Source organism: Echiichthys vipera (assembly GCF_963691815.1).
Source record: "Echiichthys vipera genome assembly, chromosome: 5".
NCBI classification, from domain to species: domain Eukaryota; kingdom Metazoa; phylum Chordata; class Actinopteri; order Perciformes; family Trachinidae; genus Echiichthys; species Echiichthys vipera.
Genome location: NC_139830.1, coordinates 34,094,441 through 34,113,718, shown reverse-complemented (window position 1 = coordinate 34,113,718; position 19,278 = coordinate 34,094,441). Strand labels below are relative to the sequence as shown.

The 19,278-nt window shown below is 40.5% G+C and overlaps 2 protein-coding genes across 4 annotated transcripts in view; one reads left to right on the top strand and one right to left on the bottom strand.

Annotated features, from left to right (window-relative positions):
• usp32 (ubiquitin specific peptidase 32) overlaps positions 1-426 on the bottom strand; it is a 111,627-nt gene extending 111,201 nt beyond the window's left edge. The window contains exon 1 of the mRNA XM_083913803.1: positions 292-426. Coding sequence (XP_083769929.1) covers positions 292-349 — 58 coding nt within the window. The 5' untranslated portion in view covers positions 350-426. The remainder of the gene's footprint in view (positions 1-291) is intronic.
• A 383-nt stretch (positions 427-809) lies between these two features.
• LOC310947178 (uncharacterized protein) lies at positions 810-9,500 on the top strand. Of its 3 annotated transcripts, none has more exons than XM_083913896.1 (8): positions 810-841; positions 1,329-1,572; positions 1,918-2,013; positions 5,635-5,747; positions 6,052-6,175; positions 6,274-6,446; positions 7,411-9,249; positions 9,362-9,500. In XM_083913896.1, the coding sequence occupies exons 2-7, from the start codon at positions 1,533-1,535 to the stop codon at positions 7,474-7,476; spliced, it is 612 nt and encodes a 203-aa protein (XP_083770022.1). In that variant the 5' UTR covers positions 810-841; positions 1,329-1,532; the 3' UTR covers positions 7,477-9,249; positions 9,362-9,500. The 3 variants fall into 3 exon arrangements, with proteins under 3 accessions (XP_083770022.1, XP_083770024.1, XP_083770023.1); XM_083913897.1 differs by having other exon boundaries at positions 814-841; positions 1,464-1,572; XM_083913898.1 differs by lacking the exon at positions 1,918-2,013.
• Positions 9,501-19,278: the final 9,778 nt, after the last annotated feature.

The following is a 19,278-nucleotide window of genomic DNA, read 5'->3' as shown; positions in this document are numbered from 1 at the left end:
AAATATAGGCATAGCTATTGCTAAACTTAACATGTCATTAAATCCCGCGAGGCTTTCAGACATTCGTCTATGCCGAATTGACTAATGGGACCTATCGGATCCATAGAGGCCGTGTGTTGGTTTTTGACAGGTATCTACCTTATCCAATAACGAAGGCCACTTAAACCGCTAGATTTTAATGTGCGGTCTGGACGTCCTCCTCTCATGTACCGGGCTAGCCCAGAGGCTGACAGTTAGCTCAGACAGCGCCACTGAGGTGGATTCAGTCCGTTGCTTTTCAGCTTAACTCACCTCTCTTGACGGCCTCGTCATACGACAGGAATCCTATCCTCGACTCTTTAGCCCCCATGCTCCCCTCATTTCATTGCGATGTGGGGAAATAAACGTGGTGCACTGAGTTGATCCAAAGTGTTAGTCACCTTATCCGTTTATTGTGAAATGGGTTCCTGGCTCTGTGTGTGTGTGTATGTGGTGAACGGGTAGATGTTTTCACCGACGCCTCTAGTCTGTCACATGATCTGATTCTACAGGTCAGTTGATCAGCTCCTTCAGGCGCTTGTAAACACAACCAACGCCACAGAGAGAAACGTCTTCTTTCCACCCGATCACTCCATAAAGTGTTCCCCCTTTCTCGCAAATAACACAAATGCATTTGGATTTATTATGCGAAGTCATACCAAGCTGTCAGTACGTGTGCTTTTGTGTGCGGTGTGTAGGCAAATGAGTGGGATTAGCACCACCTTGTGGTTACCCTGCTAAATGACGCTAGTCTAACATTACACCAACCACAGCGCCCTCCAGTGGCACGTGGACGAGGACCCTCCTTGATCAGGAACAAAAGGTACGTCGCACTTTAAGTTTTCAATGTATCGCTTTTTATTATATATTACGTTTCAGTTTAATTCATATGCACATGTAGTTACTTTACGCTTATACCTGCAGTGGGTGCCCTTCTTACGTTAACGGTGAGGCATTACTCCGAACACTCTGTTTTATGTCGACTACCACTACCAGTCTACGTTGTCTTGTCATGCTCACAGCATTTTGTTTTTGTTTTGGAATGTTCGGACGACTTGAATACATTTTAAAATAATTAATTGAATTCGGTCGGTAAATCCTTTTTTTCTTCCACCAAAATGTAGCAAAAACGAACCCCTACATGTTATTTGATATGCTTTAACTGCTCCTTAGCTCCCTTTAAGGACGGTGTTAAATTGACACATTTTAGAGTAGGCTTTGGCGTGACCTGCCGCCCCATGCGTACGGCAGTTTGTCAGCGTCTACATCACCAACATGAGCGCACCCAACTCCAACATTGTGTACTGTAGCTGCAGCCCGGGGGACGGCAGCTTAAAGCAGAGGGGCCTGACCCAATACTATCCAGCTGGAGGACACTGTGCGGGGATAAAGGCATGAATATAAAGGCTGGATCAAGACACATGCGCCTGTGCTCGTTTTGATAGCTGCAGGTCGGCTTCACGGTGCATCATCTTATTTTCCTGGACGAGGCGACACTGTACCACCGACCTGAGATGGGACTCCAAGTTCTGCTGTTCTGGCCGAATATTATTGGTGAGAAAGATTTGTTGGAATTTTATTGAATTGTATTATGTATTTGTGATATGTTCGCTGTGGCACGACGACCCGGGTAACTTGGCCATCAGGGTAAACCGTAGTAAGATTCCCCCCTTAAAGAACTATATCTATTTTCTTTTGAAATAAATACAATTGAATAACTATATAATATGTACATTTGTATGGTTTAAGGCAGAACAGGGACGCTGAAATATGTTACTGTGGTGATTAAAAAGCTCGTAATTGATCTGAACTGACCTTAAGGACTCTATATGTCTGCCACTTAATTCAAGAGTACCTTCACTTGGCTGTTCTAATAAATTCAGTATTTTTCTCTATCAGGATACATTAGGATTGGCCTTGTGTTTGCTGCCTGGGCTGCCTGTGAGACACCAGTAGTCTTTCTCTCTCTCTACTCCATCTCCATAGCACTTGATGGTAAAGTATCTGGTATCTGTTTCCCATGCTTGACCTGTGGGGACAGGCTTTGGATTTTCACACCGAGTCTTGAAATTATGCTGCCGGTAGATCATATTTTATGCTAACTTCATACTGGTCTGTTTTAGCATCATACATTCCAGTAGAAAACCAGTGTGAGCTGAACATGTCATCAGTAGGCCTATAAAGATTTTTCACAGAAAAAGAACTGAAGAGGATATGTAACTAATAACATTAATAGGCCTAATGCCTGCCTTTCATTTAAGTGTGCATTGGGGCATCATCATCAATTCTATTAATAACATATGTGCATTACCTGCAGTGAAAAGGAAAAGAACCGGTGTAAATAATTAGTGATGTGACATTCACTAAGGAAATATCTTTTGAATGGCTCCTTGGTATGAACGAAGGGAACTGAGTCATGCTCAAAAGCAAGCCTTTCTTTGTATCGTTGTGCCTGCCCTATCCGTAGAGCCGGATGCTTGAACAAGCACTTTGCAGCCCTGGCGCCTCCCCCTGTGGTTGTGACAGTGACCGCAGCAGCGGGCTGCAGGAAGGACAGACAGCTGTTGCATTAAAAACACACCACACATGCTTTTATTGACACTTTTTTCCAACATATGTGACAGGCAGGCATGTGTACACAACGCCTGATCGATTTATATTGATAAATAGTAACCCCTACACCTCTAAAAAGGTATTTTCAAAAGAACGATGTGCCGCTCTTTTTAACGGCTCTGGGAAAGAAATGGAGCAATATGATCTGGCTCCTATCAAAGAGTCCCTCCCTCTCACTATAAAAAATAAAATGAATGATGGCTGAATTTCCTTCAGCCGCTTCAGTTTCAGGCACCTGGCATTATGCGTGCTGGCTCACTGTCACACTGTCTTGTCTAAAACAGAATGTAAAAGGCTTTTTGTGCTGCTGGTGGATGATGTTTTGCACCAAATGAATACTGGATTATTTAAAAAAAAAACATCTACTGATTGAAAGATTGGCTGTTTGACCCTGCATGTCAAAGTTTCCTTGGGCAAGACACTGAACCCCAAATTGCTCCCAAACGGTCAGATAATGTTAGTTGCTGATGAGCAGATTGGTCACCTTGCATTGCTATGGATGTGTGTGTGGATGGGTGAATGGGTGGTCAGTTAGAAAGATGCTATATAAATGCATGAATAAATTAATTAATAAAAAGTATTTTTACTTTCTACCACAACGTACTCCCAACATAACTAATCATGGCCAACTTCCATTTGGCTTTCCACTTGCAGGGGTGAAAGTAGTTTTTATTTTGTGCCGGTACTATCATATTGACAAATAGTGTGCATAGCACGTGCCAGGCTCGTTGCTAGCCAATGAAAACATAGCCTAGAGGTCAGAGTCCTTTCCAGACAGGGTTCGGGGGTTTCTCCCCTGAGAAATTTTTGAAATTGCGCAGATGAACATGCAATTGTGAGGTAGTTTGAGAAGGAAAGGAAAGCCAATGGTCATGTGTGACTCCCGTTGGGACAGGTCTACTGAGTAGGTTAATGTTTCTGTTAAGGATAGGAAAGGTCAGCACATACACCAGGGTGGTTAACGGGCCACTGGTTAAACTGAAACACCGGCAAGTCCGTCTGCTTTAAGTTTGATTGTGAAGTTATCAAGTCAGACTGCTTTAAATTTGATTCTGAGGTTATCAAGTCAGTCTGCTTTAAGTTTGATTTAGAAGTTATCAAGTCAGACTGCTTTAAGTTTGATTCTGAAGTTATCAAGTCAGTCTGCTTTAAGTTTGATTCTGAAGTTATCAAGTCAGTCTGCTTTAAATTGGATTTTGAGGTTATCAAGTCAGTCTGCTTTAAGTTTGTTTCTGAAGTTATCAAGTCAGTCTGCTTTAAATTAGATTTTGAAGTTATCAAGTCAGTCTGCTTTAAGTTTGTTTCTGAAGTTATCAAGTAAGTCTGCTTTGAGTTTGATTTAGAAGTTATCAAGTCAGTCTGCTTTTAAGTTTGATTTAGAAGTTATCAAGTCATTCTGCTTAAAGTTTGATTCTGAAGTTATAAAGTCAGTCTGCTTTAAATTTGATTCTGAAGTTATCAAGTCAGTGTGCTTTAAGTTTGATTCTGAAGTTATCAAGTCAGTCTGCTTTAAGTTTGTTTTTGAAGTTATCAAGTAAGTCTGCTTTAAGTTTGATTCTGAAGTTATCAGGTTAGTCTGCTTTAAGTTTGATTCTGAAGTTATCAAGTCAGTCTGCTGGGATTGCTTCCACATGGCTTTCACGGACCACTCACCAGTACATGAAATATCAACGTTCTTTCATACACAGCCGGACCAGCTGTCAAAACACACAACAGAGAATCTTGGATGACAAGTGAAAATGTAATTCTCTACTCCACGATATCTTTACATAGATAATCGTTTTTTGCTGCTATATTAAAGTGGAATTCTGGTGCAAAATCATTCCATGGTCTTTTTCGACACTTACATGCATCAATTAAGCCATCAAGACAGTTTTTTTGTGTATCAACTATTAACGGAGAAAACCTTGAGAGTCGCTAACAGTCGCAGTGGCTAACACTGATTAGCTCGGGCCAGTACGGTGAAGGCATTCAAATGTCTTTTTTAACCACTAATACTGCTCAAAATAACAGCAAACCTCTGCAGCAGCATGGGAAGAGTCCCTAAACAGAAAACAAAGCACCAACAACGTAGTTAGTGAAGCCAGAGTTTATCAAAGAGTGTTTTAAAGACTTACCTACTGGCCCCTGTACCAGCTCCTCCCAAAGTTAAGTCCATTCAAGTTGATTACCAAAGTTAATCCCAAAGGAACGAGCCCATTGGTGCTTCATGGTTTGTGGCAATTTGGTGAAATATTATTTCATAGCAAGAGGGCTCCTGGTTTGAATCCGGGCTGGGGCCCTTCTGTGTGGAGTTTGCATGTTCTCCTCGTGTCTGCGTGGGTTCTCTCCGGGTTCTCCGGCTTCGTCCCACAGTCCAAAGATGTGCAGGTGTTGCATTGATGACTCTAAATTGCCTGTAGGTGTGAATGTGAGTGTGAATGGTTGTCTGTCTCTGTTTGTTTCTATGTGCCCTGTGATAGACTGGCGTCCTATTCAGAGTGTATCCCGCCTCACGCCTGCTCCAGCCCCCCATGACCCCGATAGGGACAAGCGGTTGAAGATGGGTGGATGGATGGATTGGTGTCTCAATGGCTTATTTGATGTATGTAAGTCGAAAAAAGGATTACGTTAGAATTACACTTTAATGTTCTGAATGTTGAGTCCAGCTCCTTTAAATGGAACAGGGCCATCCTAAATGTTATTACACCTGTACTTTATCTGCTATTACAAGTGAAAATGGGCTAAGCCAACAATATGTAATTAAGCAAGCAGCATCATATCATAGCCTAACCTATCCTAAAATATCATATCCTATAAAAAAGGACAGCCTGATTTGACAACAGGTATTATTGATGAAATGCGTATCATGATACTACATGAGTGCAGAACAGAATCTAAAGTGCAGTTGTGTTACATCCACTTTGAAAACTCAAAGACACCTTGCTAAAAGGAATAGTTGAGTGCACAGAACATGAGCATTGTGCTATATGATGTTGTCATGTCATGATGTTTTCTCTGCAGGAGTGGATGGCTGGCTGGCAAGGAGGCTGGGCCAGTGCTCCAGGTTCGGAGCCTGGCTGGATGTAGTGGTGGACAACCTGGGCAGAGGCATGCTGTGGAGCCTGCTGTTTGAGGTCTGATGGCGCAGAACATTCAACATTCTTCCTTTCACACATGCACGGATGTGAGAACGCAAATGTCCAAATCAGTTGGATATTTTCTGCTTTCTTTCATCCTTTATGACAGTAAACACAAATATCTTTGAATAGTGGACAAAACAAGACATTTTAGGATGTCAACTAGGTTTTTGGGAAACACTGATTTTCTGACAGTTAAAAATCAAACAGCTAATTGATTATTTTAGAAAATAATCAACAAATTAATCAACAATGAAAATAATGGTGTTAAAATGCTTTTGAATGTCATATTGTATTACAGTGGGGTTGGCTGGTGTCTGCTTTGGAGTGGTGTGTGTTTGTGTGTAACCACAATGCCAGAGGTGAACACTGGAAGAACAGTTTCATCAGCAGCCCAAGATTCATACAAGCCATCATGGCAAATGGTACCAAGTGTGTCACTGTAATAAGTTGATGTACTGTGCGGCTTGAGATGCATCACAGATTCCATGAGTTCACCCGAACTGTATCTCTGCTGTTTCAGGGTTTCAGACACCACTTGGCACATTGGTGGTGAGTGGGCTGCACTGCCTCCCCCTGTGGCTGTATGGGTATCAGTGGGGTTTACTATCCCACTGGCTGTTTCTGCCTCCCTGGATCCAGGCTCTGGGGACCCTGCTGCTGGCTGCAGGCCGCCTGCTGGCTCTCTCAGTGGAGGTAGAAATAACATGATAATCTTAATCATTGAATCGACAAAAGTTTAAGTTGTATTTACCGTATTTTTCAGATTAAAAGTCACTCCGGAGTATTAGTCTCACCAGCCGAAAATGCATAATAAAGAAGGAAAAAAACATGTATGTTGCATTTTTTGGGGAAATTTATTTGATAAAATCCAACACCAAGAATAGACATTTCATCTTGAAAGGCAATTTAAAATAAAAATAAAATAGAGAACAACAGGCTGAATAAGTGTACGTTATATGACGCATAAACAACGATTTGAGAACGTGCCTGGTATGTTAACGTAACATATTACGGTAAGAGTCATTCAAATAACTATAACATATAGAATATGCTTTACGTTTACGAAACAATCTGTCAATCCTAATCACTAAATCCAATGAACTCTTCTTCCTCTGTGTCACTTCTGAACAACTCCGCCAACTCTTAAAGGTAGACAATGCGCCGCTTCCTCTTCTATCTATCTTTCTGCTCGATTGCCGTTTTCTGCTGCATATTTCACTACTTCCAGCTTGTAACCTGCAGTATATGATTTTCTTTTCGGTGCCATTTTTGTTCAGCCCTTCTCAGTTGTTTTTATAAGTTACCGCCAATGTTGAAATGATCAATTTTCATAGGTACGGAAGTAGCAGGTAGCATCTTTTTTTTCACAATGCACTTCTGCCATGACCCGCCCCTGCCGAATTTTGATTGGTTGACTTGTGTGACGATTGCTGATATACGCCTGGTCTCTTACGTGGCCGAGATAAATAATACCCCGGGCTATTATTTGATATTTTACGGTAATGTGTTAATAATTTCACACATAAGTCGCTCCAGAGCATAAGTTCCACCCAAACTATGAAAAAAACTGCGACTTATAATCCGAAAAATACGGTAAATCATTTCTGCTCATATTTCATGTTATATTTGTTCAAACATCCCGTCTGTTTATCTGCAGATATGGTGCATATGGACACACATCGAATACCTCACCAATGATGAGACGGAGGAGAAAAAGAAGTGAAAGCCACAGCAGACTCAGATTATACTGTCCTATCTGTGCTGCAACAATGCTCACGTTATTCTTTACCTTTATATGAACAATGGCTTCGGGTCACATTTGGTTTTCTCCCAAGAAAAGAGTGAAATCCTCTGACAGCAAGAATATTTGACCTCTCACTTCCTTTTTCTCACTTATGTTTAAAAATTGGGGATTTGATGTAAGGTTGCTGAGATTTGAACTGTTACTGTGTTATAACAGTGGGCATTCAGATGTTTGTGGGAAAGAAGCCTCATAGGTCTGTTGAACTGTTAACAGGAATATGAATATTATTTTGTTATTCATAGCGTACATATTTCCAATTCACGTTCTCTGCAACTGTTTCAGAGACCAGTTAGAAGTAGGTAAATGGTAATGGTAAATGGACTTGTACTTATATAGTGCCTGTCTAGTCTTCTGAAATAGGGAAATACATGCACTCAACAACATTTCCGTTTGTGTTTGTGAACACTGTAACTGACTTGACTAAATGACACCAGCTACCAAATAGAGAGACATATTGTACACCTAGATCACACCACTATTGAACAGAAAGAAAGTGTCAAGATTGGTGCGGGGAATAACTCCGAGGAGCAAGACCCAAATGCAGACACAAACACCAAGAAAGGGAACGAGGAATCCAATCCAGGAAACCAATCCCATTTGATGTTTGATTAGTGAGAGTTGACTTAAACATGGCGTAGGCACAGTCTGAGAAAAATCCCACGTGACAGTCGGGGGTCTGCCTACCTATCTGTTGTAATCATCCGTGTGCAGCCTAAAAAAACAATAACAACAATATTTGTCTGTATTTATAATGTTTTGCAATTTGAATAATGGATCCTGCTGGACATGGTAACATTTTCAAAAATGTTTTAGTGAAATTGTAAGTGACATCATTTTATAAAGATTTTTTCAGAGACTACCCAAAATGTTGCTGTTAAGGCTTCAGTGTCAATAAAGTGGTCTGTTTGGCAACATAGGCAAAAAATCTGCAGTAATCTTTCATCATGTGGAAATTCTGTTCTGAGGGAAAACGCGACTTCTGCACCTCCTCTTGGCTGTTATCGGGTTTTAGAACATCTAGCCATGCTTTTCGCCTTTGAAAGATCATTTTATATTTATTGATGTGTTGACTGTCAAAAAAAACTAAGCTGTGGCTTTATTAGTTTTTTGTGCATGTTTGTTATACAGTCAGTAGTTTTTAATTAGGTTTATACATTAAGGTCATCTACATTGCTTTTTTTGCAGTCTTATGAAAATGTATTGTCTATGGGGTACAGTATTGCTTTATATTAAGGTGTAACTCCATCCCCTGGTCTGAGCCCAACTCCCCCCACTGTAGTGTTTCCCACAGAGCTGGTAGAAATGTGTGTTGCAGGGCGGTACAGAGCCCTTTTGAGGGGCAGGGGCTCTGACCTCTCCCCTGTGCAGACTCTGACAACAGATGTGTACTGCTTTTATCTGGATCATAATATGCAAACACACATAACTATATGTCTGTGGGTATAGCAAAGATATGTCTTTTTTTAAACTTCAATGTTTCTTGGAACTGAATAATCACGATCCCATTTGAAGTTTATAGCGTGATGGGGCTGACTATTCTTTCCCTGCATGTGTCTCCCTCTTGTGTCTTGTCCTCTAGGTCCGGTAGGCGTGTTTTCCCCAAGCTGCAGCCTGTTAAACTGATCACCTGTGGACTACTTAAACCCTGAGTTGACAGGCATACAGCGCCGGACCGTTGTTATCCTTGCCTTGGTAAACTATTTCCCCCGGATTGGCATTCCTTACTTCCTTACTCGTTTGTGGTTTTCACACTCCCCATCGGTAAATATATTAAGCATTGCTTGTCTTTTGTTTTTCTCCGTAGTTTCCCGTGTTCCTGTTTACTTGTCCGTGTCCCTGATCGTCCGTTGTTGCCGTGTTTTCCCTCAACCGCCTCGTCCCTAGTTACCCTGTAGTGTTTTACGTGTTTTGTTTGTGGTTTATAATAAACTTTTGTTTGTACTTTTATCCCGTGTCCTTTTCTGCATTTGGGTCCAGTCTCTTTGTGTTATCCCCGTACCGTTCATGACATGTATATATTTATGTGGGTCACATTAGAGCCAGCCAGTCCCTTTTGATCTGCAGAAATAACTTTTTATTTGACTGAAATATCTTTTTGGCACCATGACGGAAATGACAGACCTTTTCTTTTGCTTTATTATCGTGTTTGTTTGGACAATCTTTAACCAGGTGCCTGACAACAATGATAACATAATACTGCAGCTGGACCAGAAGGCTGTTATTAAACACAGTTTAAGGAGACTGATCAGTAGGGATGGAAGGATACACTGACTCAACTCACCATTGGATTCCATTCACGATACGATGTTTTCAACAAAAAGTGATAAAATCTACAAAATATAAAGGCTCTTCTCTTCTCTTTTTCAAATGAAAATGATTATTTTTGAGGTATGAACTGCAAAACAGTGCACATTTCCTTTCCTTTGTGAAAGTTAAACTGAACATACACTGTATATTATTTTAAATAACAAAAGCAATAATTTAATTAAAAAACAAAGGAACTAAGGCTTGGCCTGTGTTCTCCCGTGCACATGATGAATACCATTCTGTTTGCAGAGGCACTGTTTACAGTAACAAACCAGCATCAGGAAATCTGAAACATTGACTAAAACGTAACAACTTAACAGCTAATTTCTTCTCTGCTCCGACCATCAGCAGCTCCAGATGTCTTGTCTGAGTTGATCCTCCGTCCCTCCTCACCGACACACACAAAAACACACACACACTTACACAGATACACAACTTCTTTCACTTCCAAAAGACAAAACTGAGTTGGAACCTCAGATAAAACAGAGCGGAGCGACCTGCTGCGCTGGCCGCCATCTTTGAACAGATGTTAACAAGGTCAAAAGGGGCGGCTGTGGCTTGGTGGCCGAGTGGGTCGTCCTCTGTTCGAGAGATTGGTGGTTCGATCCCCATCTCCCCCTGGTCCACATGCCGAAGTGTCCTTGGGCAAGACACTGAACCCCGAATTGCTCCCCGTGCTGCGCATGGGTGTGTAAATGTGGTGTGAATGGTTAGATCAGATTAGATGATATGTAGATGTCCACTGCCATCAGTGTGAATGTCTGTGTGAATGGGTGAATGTGACAGACACTGTGAAGCGCCTTGAGTAGTCAGATGACTAGAAAGGCGCTATATAAGTACAAGTCCATTTACCAAAAGTAGATAGCGCGATGCTAGAGTGCTATGCGTAGTAGCGTTAATTTGTGTGTCAAAAAATAGTTTTTTTTTAATTATTTGATCTTGTTTTTATTCTAAAGTATTGTATCATATTCAGTTGTACCAGATTGCTGCAAAAAAAATAATTTTCCTTTGGGGATGAATAGAGTAATTATCTATCTATAAAGTCATATCTGTGAGTCCGTGAAATTGGATGTAGTTTAGGATTGTTTTTATCAGTATAAATCAGAAAGCTGTGAGTACAAAGTCTTCACTGTGAATACGACTTCAAGTTTACGGAAAGGCTACGAGTAGAAAAAATGCTGAAATTGGGACGGCGACGCTTCAGAAGATTCAGAGAAGCAGGACATTCCCCATCCATGGCCCTATTTAAAAGACTTATTCGTTGTTGTCGGCTCCAAAAAGGACTCGTGGTGTATGCGATGTGTATGTGTCAACCGAAAAACCACGACCTGCTGGCGAACTCACCGTCGAATCTAAAGAAACGCATAACGTGACAGGTAAGGTGTAATTAGTGTTGCCATAAAGGTTTAGGGCTTAATGGCAGTTTGGGTAAAAAAAAAAAAAAAAGGCTTTTTCTGGCAGAAAAGGCTAACGTCGCCACATTTCCAACTTATTCACAGAAAATTAACGTTAGGCCCTATTTTCCCATCATTGGTTGGGTTTAGGCAATGAACAAAGGAGCTGGTTAAGTTTAGTAAAAGACCAGATAAGTAGAGAGTCCAGTGGAAACATAGAGCTGTGGGAACATAGGGCTGAGACCCCATTGAAGTTGGTTTTATATCGGATATTCAACAGATATTCACTCCGGTTCCAGCCGCGACTTCACTGAGGTTTGCCCGGTGTTGGCAGCAGGAGAACGGCCCCAGGACCTCGCGCTAAGTCGCTGAAAACTGATTTAGCGACCGTCCTTAAATTACTTCCCATAAATAAATGAATACAAAACGACTGCATTTTTTTAAATGAATATTAATATGCAGAAATTATCATTTTTTTCAATAGCTTCCACAACATGCTAACCAGTGACTCCAAACCAGTCTCACATTGAATTACTACAGTGATCAAATAAGACACACCACTTTTTATGCTATTTTAGTGCTTTTTCTATTTTTTATGAATATTAATGTAGTGGCAGCCTATCTGGACATAAAAAGTTTCTGTACTCGTGCTTGTCATAAGGCAATGAACTCCAAAACAGATCCAAGAAGGACACGATCGAAGCCAATGCAAAAAGGGAAAAATGCTTCGGTTTATTATCCACATATAACAAAAGCAAAATCCAGTCTGTCACCTCAAACTAATTGACAGAAAAGAGTTTCTTAGGCCTAAAATGACGTTAGCTACAGACAGAAAAGTGTAGCTCCCGTCCTGCCCTGATCACTTAATAACAACCCTGACCAGCACCCACATGGCAAATTTTACTACAGATCTCAACAGTACACTGTGCTTTACGGCAGCATCAACTTATTAGAAAGCCAAAATAAGAGCGTAATAAAATCATTACTACTAAAATACATCAATTACATAAAAATAAAACAAAAATATCACTTATGATTAGCCACAATAAATTAACACAAAATATATATTTACTAATTAGGCACAAAATGTAAACATAAGCCTAATGGCTCTAACATTCCGGCTCAACATTCTGGTTCTTGGGACCATTTTTGTCTCTCTTGTAAGTCCGGTAGATACTCCTTGTTCCAGCGTCTCCAAAACAGATCCGCTATGTATTGGATCTGGCGCCATCTGCGTCTGGAGTATACGTCATTTCTGTCAAATATTCCAGGAGGAAGCAGGGTTATGGCCTTCATCAACAGCAGATGATTCGGGGTCAAAGCCTCCAGGTCATTTGAATCGTTTGAGACTCTGGTGATAGGGCGGCTATTTATAATAGCCTCAACCTCACAAAGCAGAGTGTGCAGCCCCTCCGCATCAATTGTTTGCTGCTTCACAATGGAGTTGAGCACTTTACTTATTGTTCTTATCTGCCGTTCCCATACTCCTCCGAAATAGGACGCGGCCGGTGGGTTTAACATCCATGTGACGCCTTTACTCTGCAATGTGTCTTGAATCTTTGCATTATTCAAAGCCTGTACTGCCTCTTGCAGCTCATGCTCTGAGCCCAAAAAGTTTGTTCCATTGTCGGAACGCATCAGCTGGACCTGACCTCTCCTAGAGATGAACCTGCACAGTGCGTAAATGCAGGTGTCAGTGTCCAAAGATCTTGCTACCTCGATGTGCACAGCTCTCACTGTCAGACAGGTAAAAACCACGCCATACCTTTTGATCATGGTCCTGCCTCTTTTTATCTCAAAAGGGCTGAAAAAGTCCACGCCAACGCTTGTAAATGGCCACTCATCAGGTACAAGTCTGTCACTGGGAAGGTCTGCCATAACTTGACTTTCTCTTTTTCCACGCTGACGTCTGCAGGTAACACACTGTGACAGGACATGGCGGATGGCTGCATGTGATTTTGTAATCCAATACTTCTGCCGTGCCTTTGACAAGACATGATTTCTGCCGCTGTGACCGAGTTCCTCATGAGCAGATCTGAGAATGAGAGAGGTTATATGCAGGTCTTTTGCCAGGATTGCAGGATGTTTAGATTTTTATTAGGAGGTAAGGCACATTAGGTCAGGATTCAGTTTTATAAGTACATTGAGCATCACATCTCATCCGCATCACAATTGAAGATATGAACATACCGATACAATGGAAATACTGTGCACCATGATGAATGAAAAGGAACAAGATATACAGTCTGCCTCCTAAGATGATTTTTTTATTTTATACATGTGGCCCAATAGAAACATGATCGGGCGACAAACTAACAATGTATGCATCGCAAATAATAATAATAATAATAATAAATAAAATAAATAAATGTAAAAGAAAAGAAAAAGAAAAAAATAGGTGAATAAGCGTTTAAGCTACAGGGTATTAACAGATAAATAGATTAAATAATAATAACAACGATAAAGATAAGATGAAAGAGAGGGGATGGGGGTCCATCAGTCAGGAGGCAGAGACTGAAAAGAGTGAAAAAAAGTTAAAAAGGGAAACCACTTGTTGTAAAATTTATCAGAGTTACCTGTAACTCCTTCCTGGCGCTGGAAGTATAGTATGAGATAAGGTTATTAAAATAAAAGGTTTAACAAACAGGATCCTGAGCCCTTAGCAGTTGATGGTGAATTAACAAAATTCCCTTTTACCATTAGATGTTAGTATCACAGGTTTGTAACTACAATGAAATAAAGAAATAATTGTGCGGCGCCTCCACTGAGGAATAATTTAACTCACGGTCCGTAAGTTATACTGGTATTTCCCCAGAAACAAATGTTAAATATTTTAGATATCCACAAGCCTAAGTAAAATGAAATATGCAGGACAACCCAATGAAATGTATTACAAAAGTATATTTATTTACTTAAATTCTGAGTTAGTGTTCTTGTTGTTGTATTTAAATTGTTTGTCCTTATTTGGTTCACTCTCAAATTATCATGTGATAGTCAACATAAACCGTTTCCTTCTGTTGCTTTACTGTTCTAAAACAATCATAGCCAATAAGATCCCCAAAGAAAATAATAAATGCAAACAAAAGTATTATTTACCCTTTGTTATGGCTATTTAACTCTTAGTTATTAGTAATTAGTTACCTTTTTAGCTTAACTAATATTCTTCCCTAGACCGCACTTCCACATGAAATATGAGACACAATTACACTTTAACACAGTCAACAGTCAATGAAATTACACCTTTAGGGTGGTTAACCAGTTAAACCTTTGGTTTTAATTGTTCACAACAATACCAAGCACTTGCATTTTTACCATTGGGGCCCATAAGTTGGTGCACATATGAAAAACAAATCCTTAGATCCTTCTATTAACGCGACAAGCTCCGTGTCCGATAGAGAAAACTCCTTCGGTACTCACGCATCCACGGTAACAAAGAAGAAGCAGTGTGGTAGAGTCGATGAGCTGAGTAGATGGTGAAACAGCTTCAGTCGAGGTTTCAACAGGCAAGCGTCCGCATTGCAACACAGATCTGCACACTGACTAGCACAGTCCTCGTCTTTCCCGGGTCCTTGATGAAAAGCTGCGGCTGGCGTTTACAGCAGACTGTCCCGCACGACAGTGCTAACTTAAACCTTCATGTTTTACAGTTCATACTTAACGCTTTTTTTCAAAGCTAGTGAAAACAACAAACGCAGTTAACCTGGCCGCACTTCACTCAAAACGGAAAAAGACAAGTCCCAAACTGCTAGTTGCACAGGACAGTTAACTGCGAAATGATATTTGTGCCAATACTTTAACAGTATTTAAGTCTACAAGCATCAGTCACCTCGGTATTAATTTTAGTTTTTTCTGCTTTGCTTGCTGCACGCATCTCTCAGACTCCATTATCACCAATCTCCCGCAAAAAGCAAAAGAACAAGAAACAACAGAAGGAAACAGAGGATTCTGGGAAATGAAGTCCTACTCTACTTCGTCTTCTATGATTAATATAGAAAGAGAATCTGCATATTCCTACCACCACTAAGATGATAGAAACCCAGTAAAATAAACAAGGAATGTTCTAGCACATTTTAAGAGAACCCTACACATCTTTCACTGAATATCTGATCTGCTTGAATGTGCTTTAGTTGACTTCCAGTGAAGAAGAAGATGGCGTCTTGCTTATAAGGAAGTAAAAAGTTAAAATATCTAATTGGTTAGAGGTAAACCTATTACGGTCTTCTGGGAACCTGAAAATGGCGACATGAGCTGAGACCTGTATCCTTCTTGAAAGTATTTTTGACATGGTATCAAAATAGTTCTGCCAGAAGTGAGAAAGTAACGAACAGGAGTAAAACATATGAGTTAAATTGCAAGATGTAGCATGGCATTTGTCACACTTGTCAATGATACTTGGGTAGATTTGTGACAATCGAGTTTTGGAATAATGAGCTCTAAACATTACTTTAAACTGTATAAGTGTGAGAAGAGCGAAGGCTGACCTAGTGTAACTTTCTTTAAGAGCCGTGTCCCACCAGTCATCCTCCAGATGTAGACCCAGTTCTTGTTCCCAAGCAGCCTTGACTTTAGTAACTGGCAATCAAAAGACAGGATTTCACTGTAAACTTTAGAGACGAGTGCCTTCTGAAGTGGGTCGTGACCTAGAAGCTCCTCCCACTGTAGACTTGGTGGTAATGAGGGAAAAACTGTGAACAAAGCATTAGCGCAGTGTCTAATTTGAAAGTAACGAAAATGGGAGGGTGGGAGATGAAATTCTCCTGAGAGATCTGTAAAGCTGCGGAAAATACCATCCTTATAAAGGTCTTTAAAACATTTCAGGCCCTTATTATGCCATGCAGAAAAGGTTGAATCTGAAAATGCAGGCCGAAATAAATGTTTCCTCAATAAGGGAGCTAAAGTAGATGCTGACTTGAATTTGAAATGCCTCCTAAATTGATACCAAATTTTTAGTGTGGAGCATACCACTTGGTTATTTGTAAAGCCAGAGAGGTTGGATGGAATAGAAGAGGTAAGTAAAGCAGGTAGGGAGGATGAAACACATGACTACGCCTCTAAGTCACACCATGGCAGATCAACTGATCGGCACCAAAATGATATCTTGTGGATATGTGCTGCCCAGTAATACAATTGAAAATTTGGAAACGACAATCCGCCATTGAATTTACATCTCTGAAGTATAGATTTGCGGGTCCTGGGTGCCTTTCCACACCATAAGAGTGAGAAATAGTTTGATCAATTGTTTTCAAAGAACTGCTTTGGCAGGAAAAGTGGGAGACAGTGGAACAGAAATAGAAATTTTGGCAAAAATGTTCATTTTGACTGCATTAATTCTTCCAATTAGTGAGAGAGGTAGGTTTCCCCATCTTTGGAGGACAAATTGAATTTTAGACATTAGGGGCAGGAAATTAGCAGAAAAAAGAGAGTCTAGCGTTCTGGTTGCATTGATCCCTAGATACTTAAAGCCAGGGAGGCTCAATTTAAAAGGGATGTCAGACTGTTTGAGCTGTGATGCTGAAGCATTGCCCGGGTAGCATTCACTTTTACTTTATAGCCCGAGAATGATCCAAATCTCTGAAAAATAGATAAAATTGTTGGCATGGAAAGGACAGGATCTGAGACATAGAGCAATAAATCGTCAGCATAAAGTGATAGCTTAAATTATGTGCCAAATCATGAAATCCCAGTAAAAATGGAGGAGGACCTCAGAAGGATTGACAAGGGCTCTATAGCTAGTGCAAACAATAGGAGAGATAAAGGACACCCCTGTCCGGTGCCACGGGCAAGAGTGAAAAAACTGGATTGGGTGTTATTGGTGGTGATACTAGCTTGTGGAGATGTATAGAGGAGACGTATCCACGAAATGAAAACATTTCCCAGCCCAAATTTCTTTAGTACAGTGAATAAATAGTCCCATTCAACCCTGTCGAATGCTTTTTAGGCGTCAACTAGTGGTGGGCGATACCGCAAAAATTGCTATCGATCCGATACCAGTCAGTATTGCCGATATCGATACCCATACTTACGGCGCTGCTTTCAGTCAAAATATTATTACACTTAAAGCAAATCACATGACAAAATACTGGCCATTTAACCCAAATTTATTATGTGCAATACATAATAAAACAAAAAGTAAAATAAATAATATAAATATATATGAAAATAAATTAAACATGAACAAAAAACATGTACATTTGCACTTTCCTCACTTTGAGTCAAAACATTTTTACACTTAAACCAAATCACATGTCAAAATACTGGCCATTTTGCCCAATGTATTATGTGCAATAGTATAATAAAACAAAAAGTAAAATAAATAATATAAACATAAATTAAAATAAATTAAACATGAACAAAAACATGTACATTTGCACTTTCCTCACTTTGAGTCAAAACATTTTTACACTTAAAGCAAATCACATGTCAAAATACTGGCCATTTTACCCAATGTATTATGTGCAATAGTATAATCAAACAAAATGTAAAATAAATAATATAAACATAAATTAAACATGAACAAAAACATGTACATTTGCACTTATCCTCACTTAGTAAAAAAAAAAAAACGCTGCAGCAATGACTAAGCCTCAGTACATGGGTACCCATACTTTACTCAAGTTTTAGATTGGTGTTAAGGAAAAGTATCATATTAACATTTTCAGCTTTAAGCCGATTACGCTTCTGGCTGATTGTTTCTCCAGCCTTGGAAAAGAGTCTCTCTGCTGGAACAGAGGTTGCAACAGTTCCAAGGTATCTTTTTGCAACTTTGCTCAGCAGTGGAAATGTGCTTTCATTTGTTTTCCAGCAAAGCAAAGGGTCCTCACTCCTTGGGATCACTTTTTCTTCCATGTATCTTCGCATTTCGATATATGCATCTGTGTTTGCTGTGCGATTGCTCTGAAAAGCCACAACCCGATTATCAAACTCCTGCCATAATCCCTTGGACGTTGAACACTGTGTGTCACTCCTCTCAGTGTTTGCAGCAGGTGGCCCTTGTGTCACTGACAAGGCTGTTCTCATAGAGTCAGTTGATGGAGAAGCAGAGGCTTCATGGCTGGTTGCCGGTCTTTCAGGGCAGGCCAGGGCTTGCATCTCAGTGATGATCCGTGATTTAATTGTTTCCACATTGCCAGGATCACAGAAGACAATGTTTTTGAACCTCATGTCCAAAAAGGTGCTGACTGCAAGAGTGTGGTTGTGCTCAATGTTTTGAAAACGTCGCTTGCATTGTGCTGCAAGCTGTGAAGCCAGAGTGTTGTTCCTCTGCCCAGCAGATGAGGTTACTTGTTGAAGAAGAGAGACCAGAGGTATGACTTTGGAAATAGTTACGTACTGCTCTGCTGAAACCTCCTTAGTGGCCTCTTCAAAAGGCCTGAGGACTTCAGTGGCCTGGCGAATGTGGGACCATTCTCCATCATTTAGGCACATGTTGTTTCTCCCAAGAAGACAAAGTGCTGTTGTGACAGCTTGTTGTTGCTCATACAGTCTGTCAAGCATGTACAATGCTGAGTTCCATCGAGTATCCACTGCTTGGATTAGTCTGTGCTGTGGCAAGTGCAACTGGCTTTGTACTTCTTTTAGTTTGTCAGTTGCTCTGGTGCTGTGGTGGAAGAACCGAACAATAGCACCGCATTTCTCCAGGATGGACTCAAGACTTGTGTCTGCCTTAATGGAATCTTTCACAATGAGGTTCAGTGTGTGAGAAAAACAAGGAATATGTTTCCAGCAAGTTTTACGCACAGCAGAGACCATATTGGCTCCATTGTCAGTAATAACTGCATGAACCTTACTGGTGATGCCCCATTCATCAGTTATTTTTGTGAGGAGTTCAGATATATTGTCTGCTGTGTGCTGCACAGCTACATGGATTGTTGCAAGATTGCAAGACTGCATCTGCCAGTCCTTGTCAATAAAATGTCCTGACAGAGTCAAATAAGCTTCAGTGGTTCTTGCAGTCCACATATCGCTTGTTAAAACCAGACTGCTTGCTGACTGTATGGAGTCTTTCAGTGTTTTTTGTGCT

What these genes read in the sequence shown, in the direction of transcription:
- LOC310947178 (XM_083913896.1), top strand. Translation starts at nt 1,533, where the DNA reads ATGGGACTCCAAGTTCTGCTGTTCTGGCCGAATATTATTG. An exon ending in ACAAGCCATCATGGCAAATG is followed by an intron (nt 6,176 to 6,273) that starts GTACCAAGTGTG and finishes CTGCTGTTTCAG; the next exon opens with GGTTTCAGACACCACTTGGC. An exon ending in TGCTGGCTCTCTCAGTGGAG is followed by an intron (nt 6,447 to 7,410) that starts GTAGAAATAACA and finishes GTTTATCTGCAG; the next exon opens with ATATGGTGCATATGGACACA.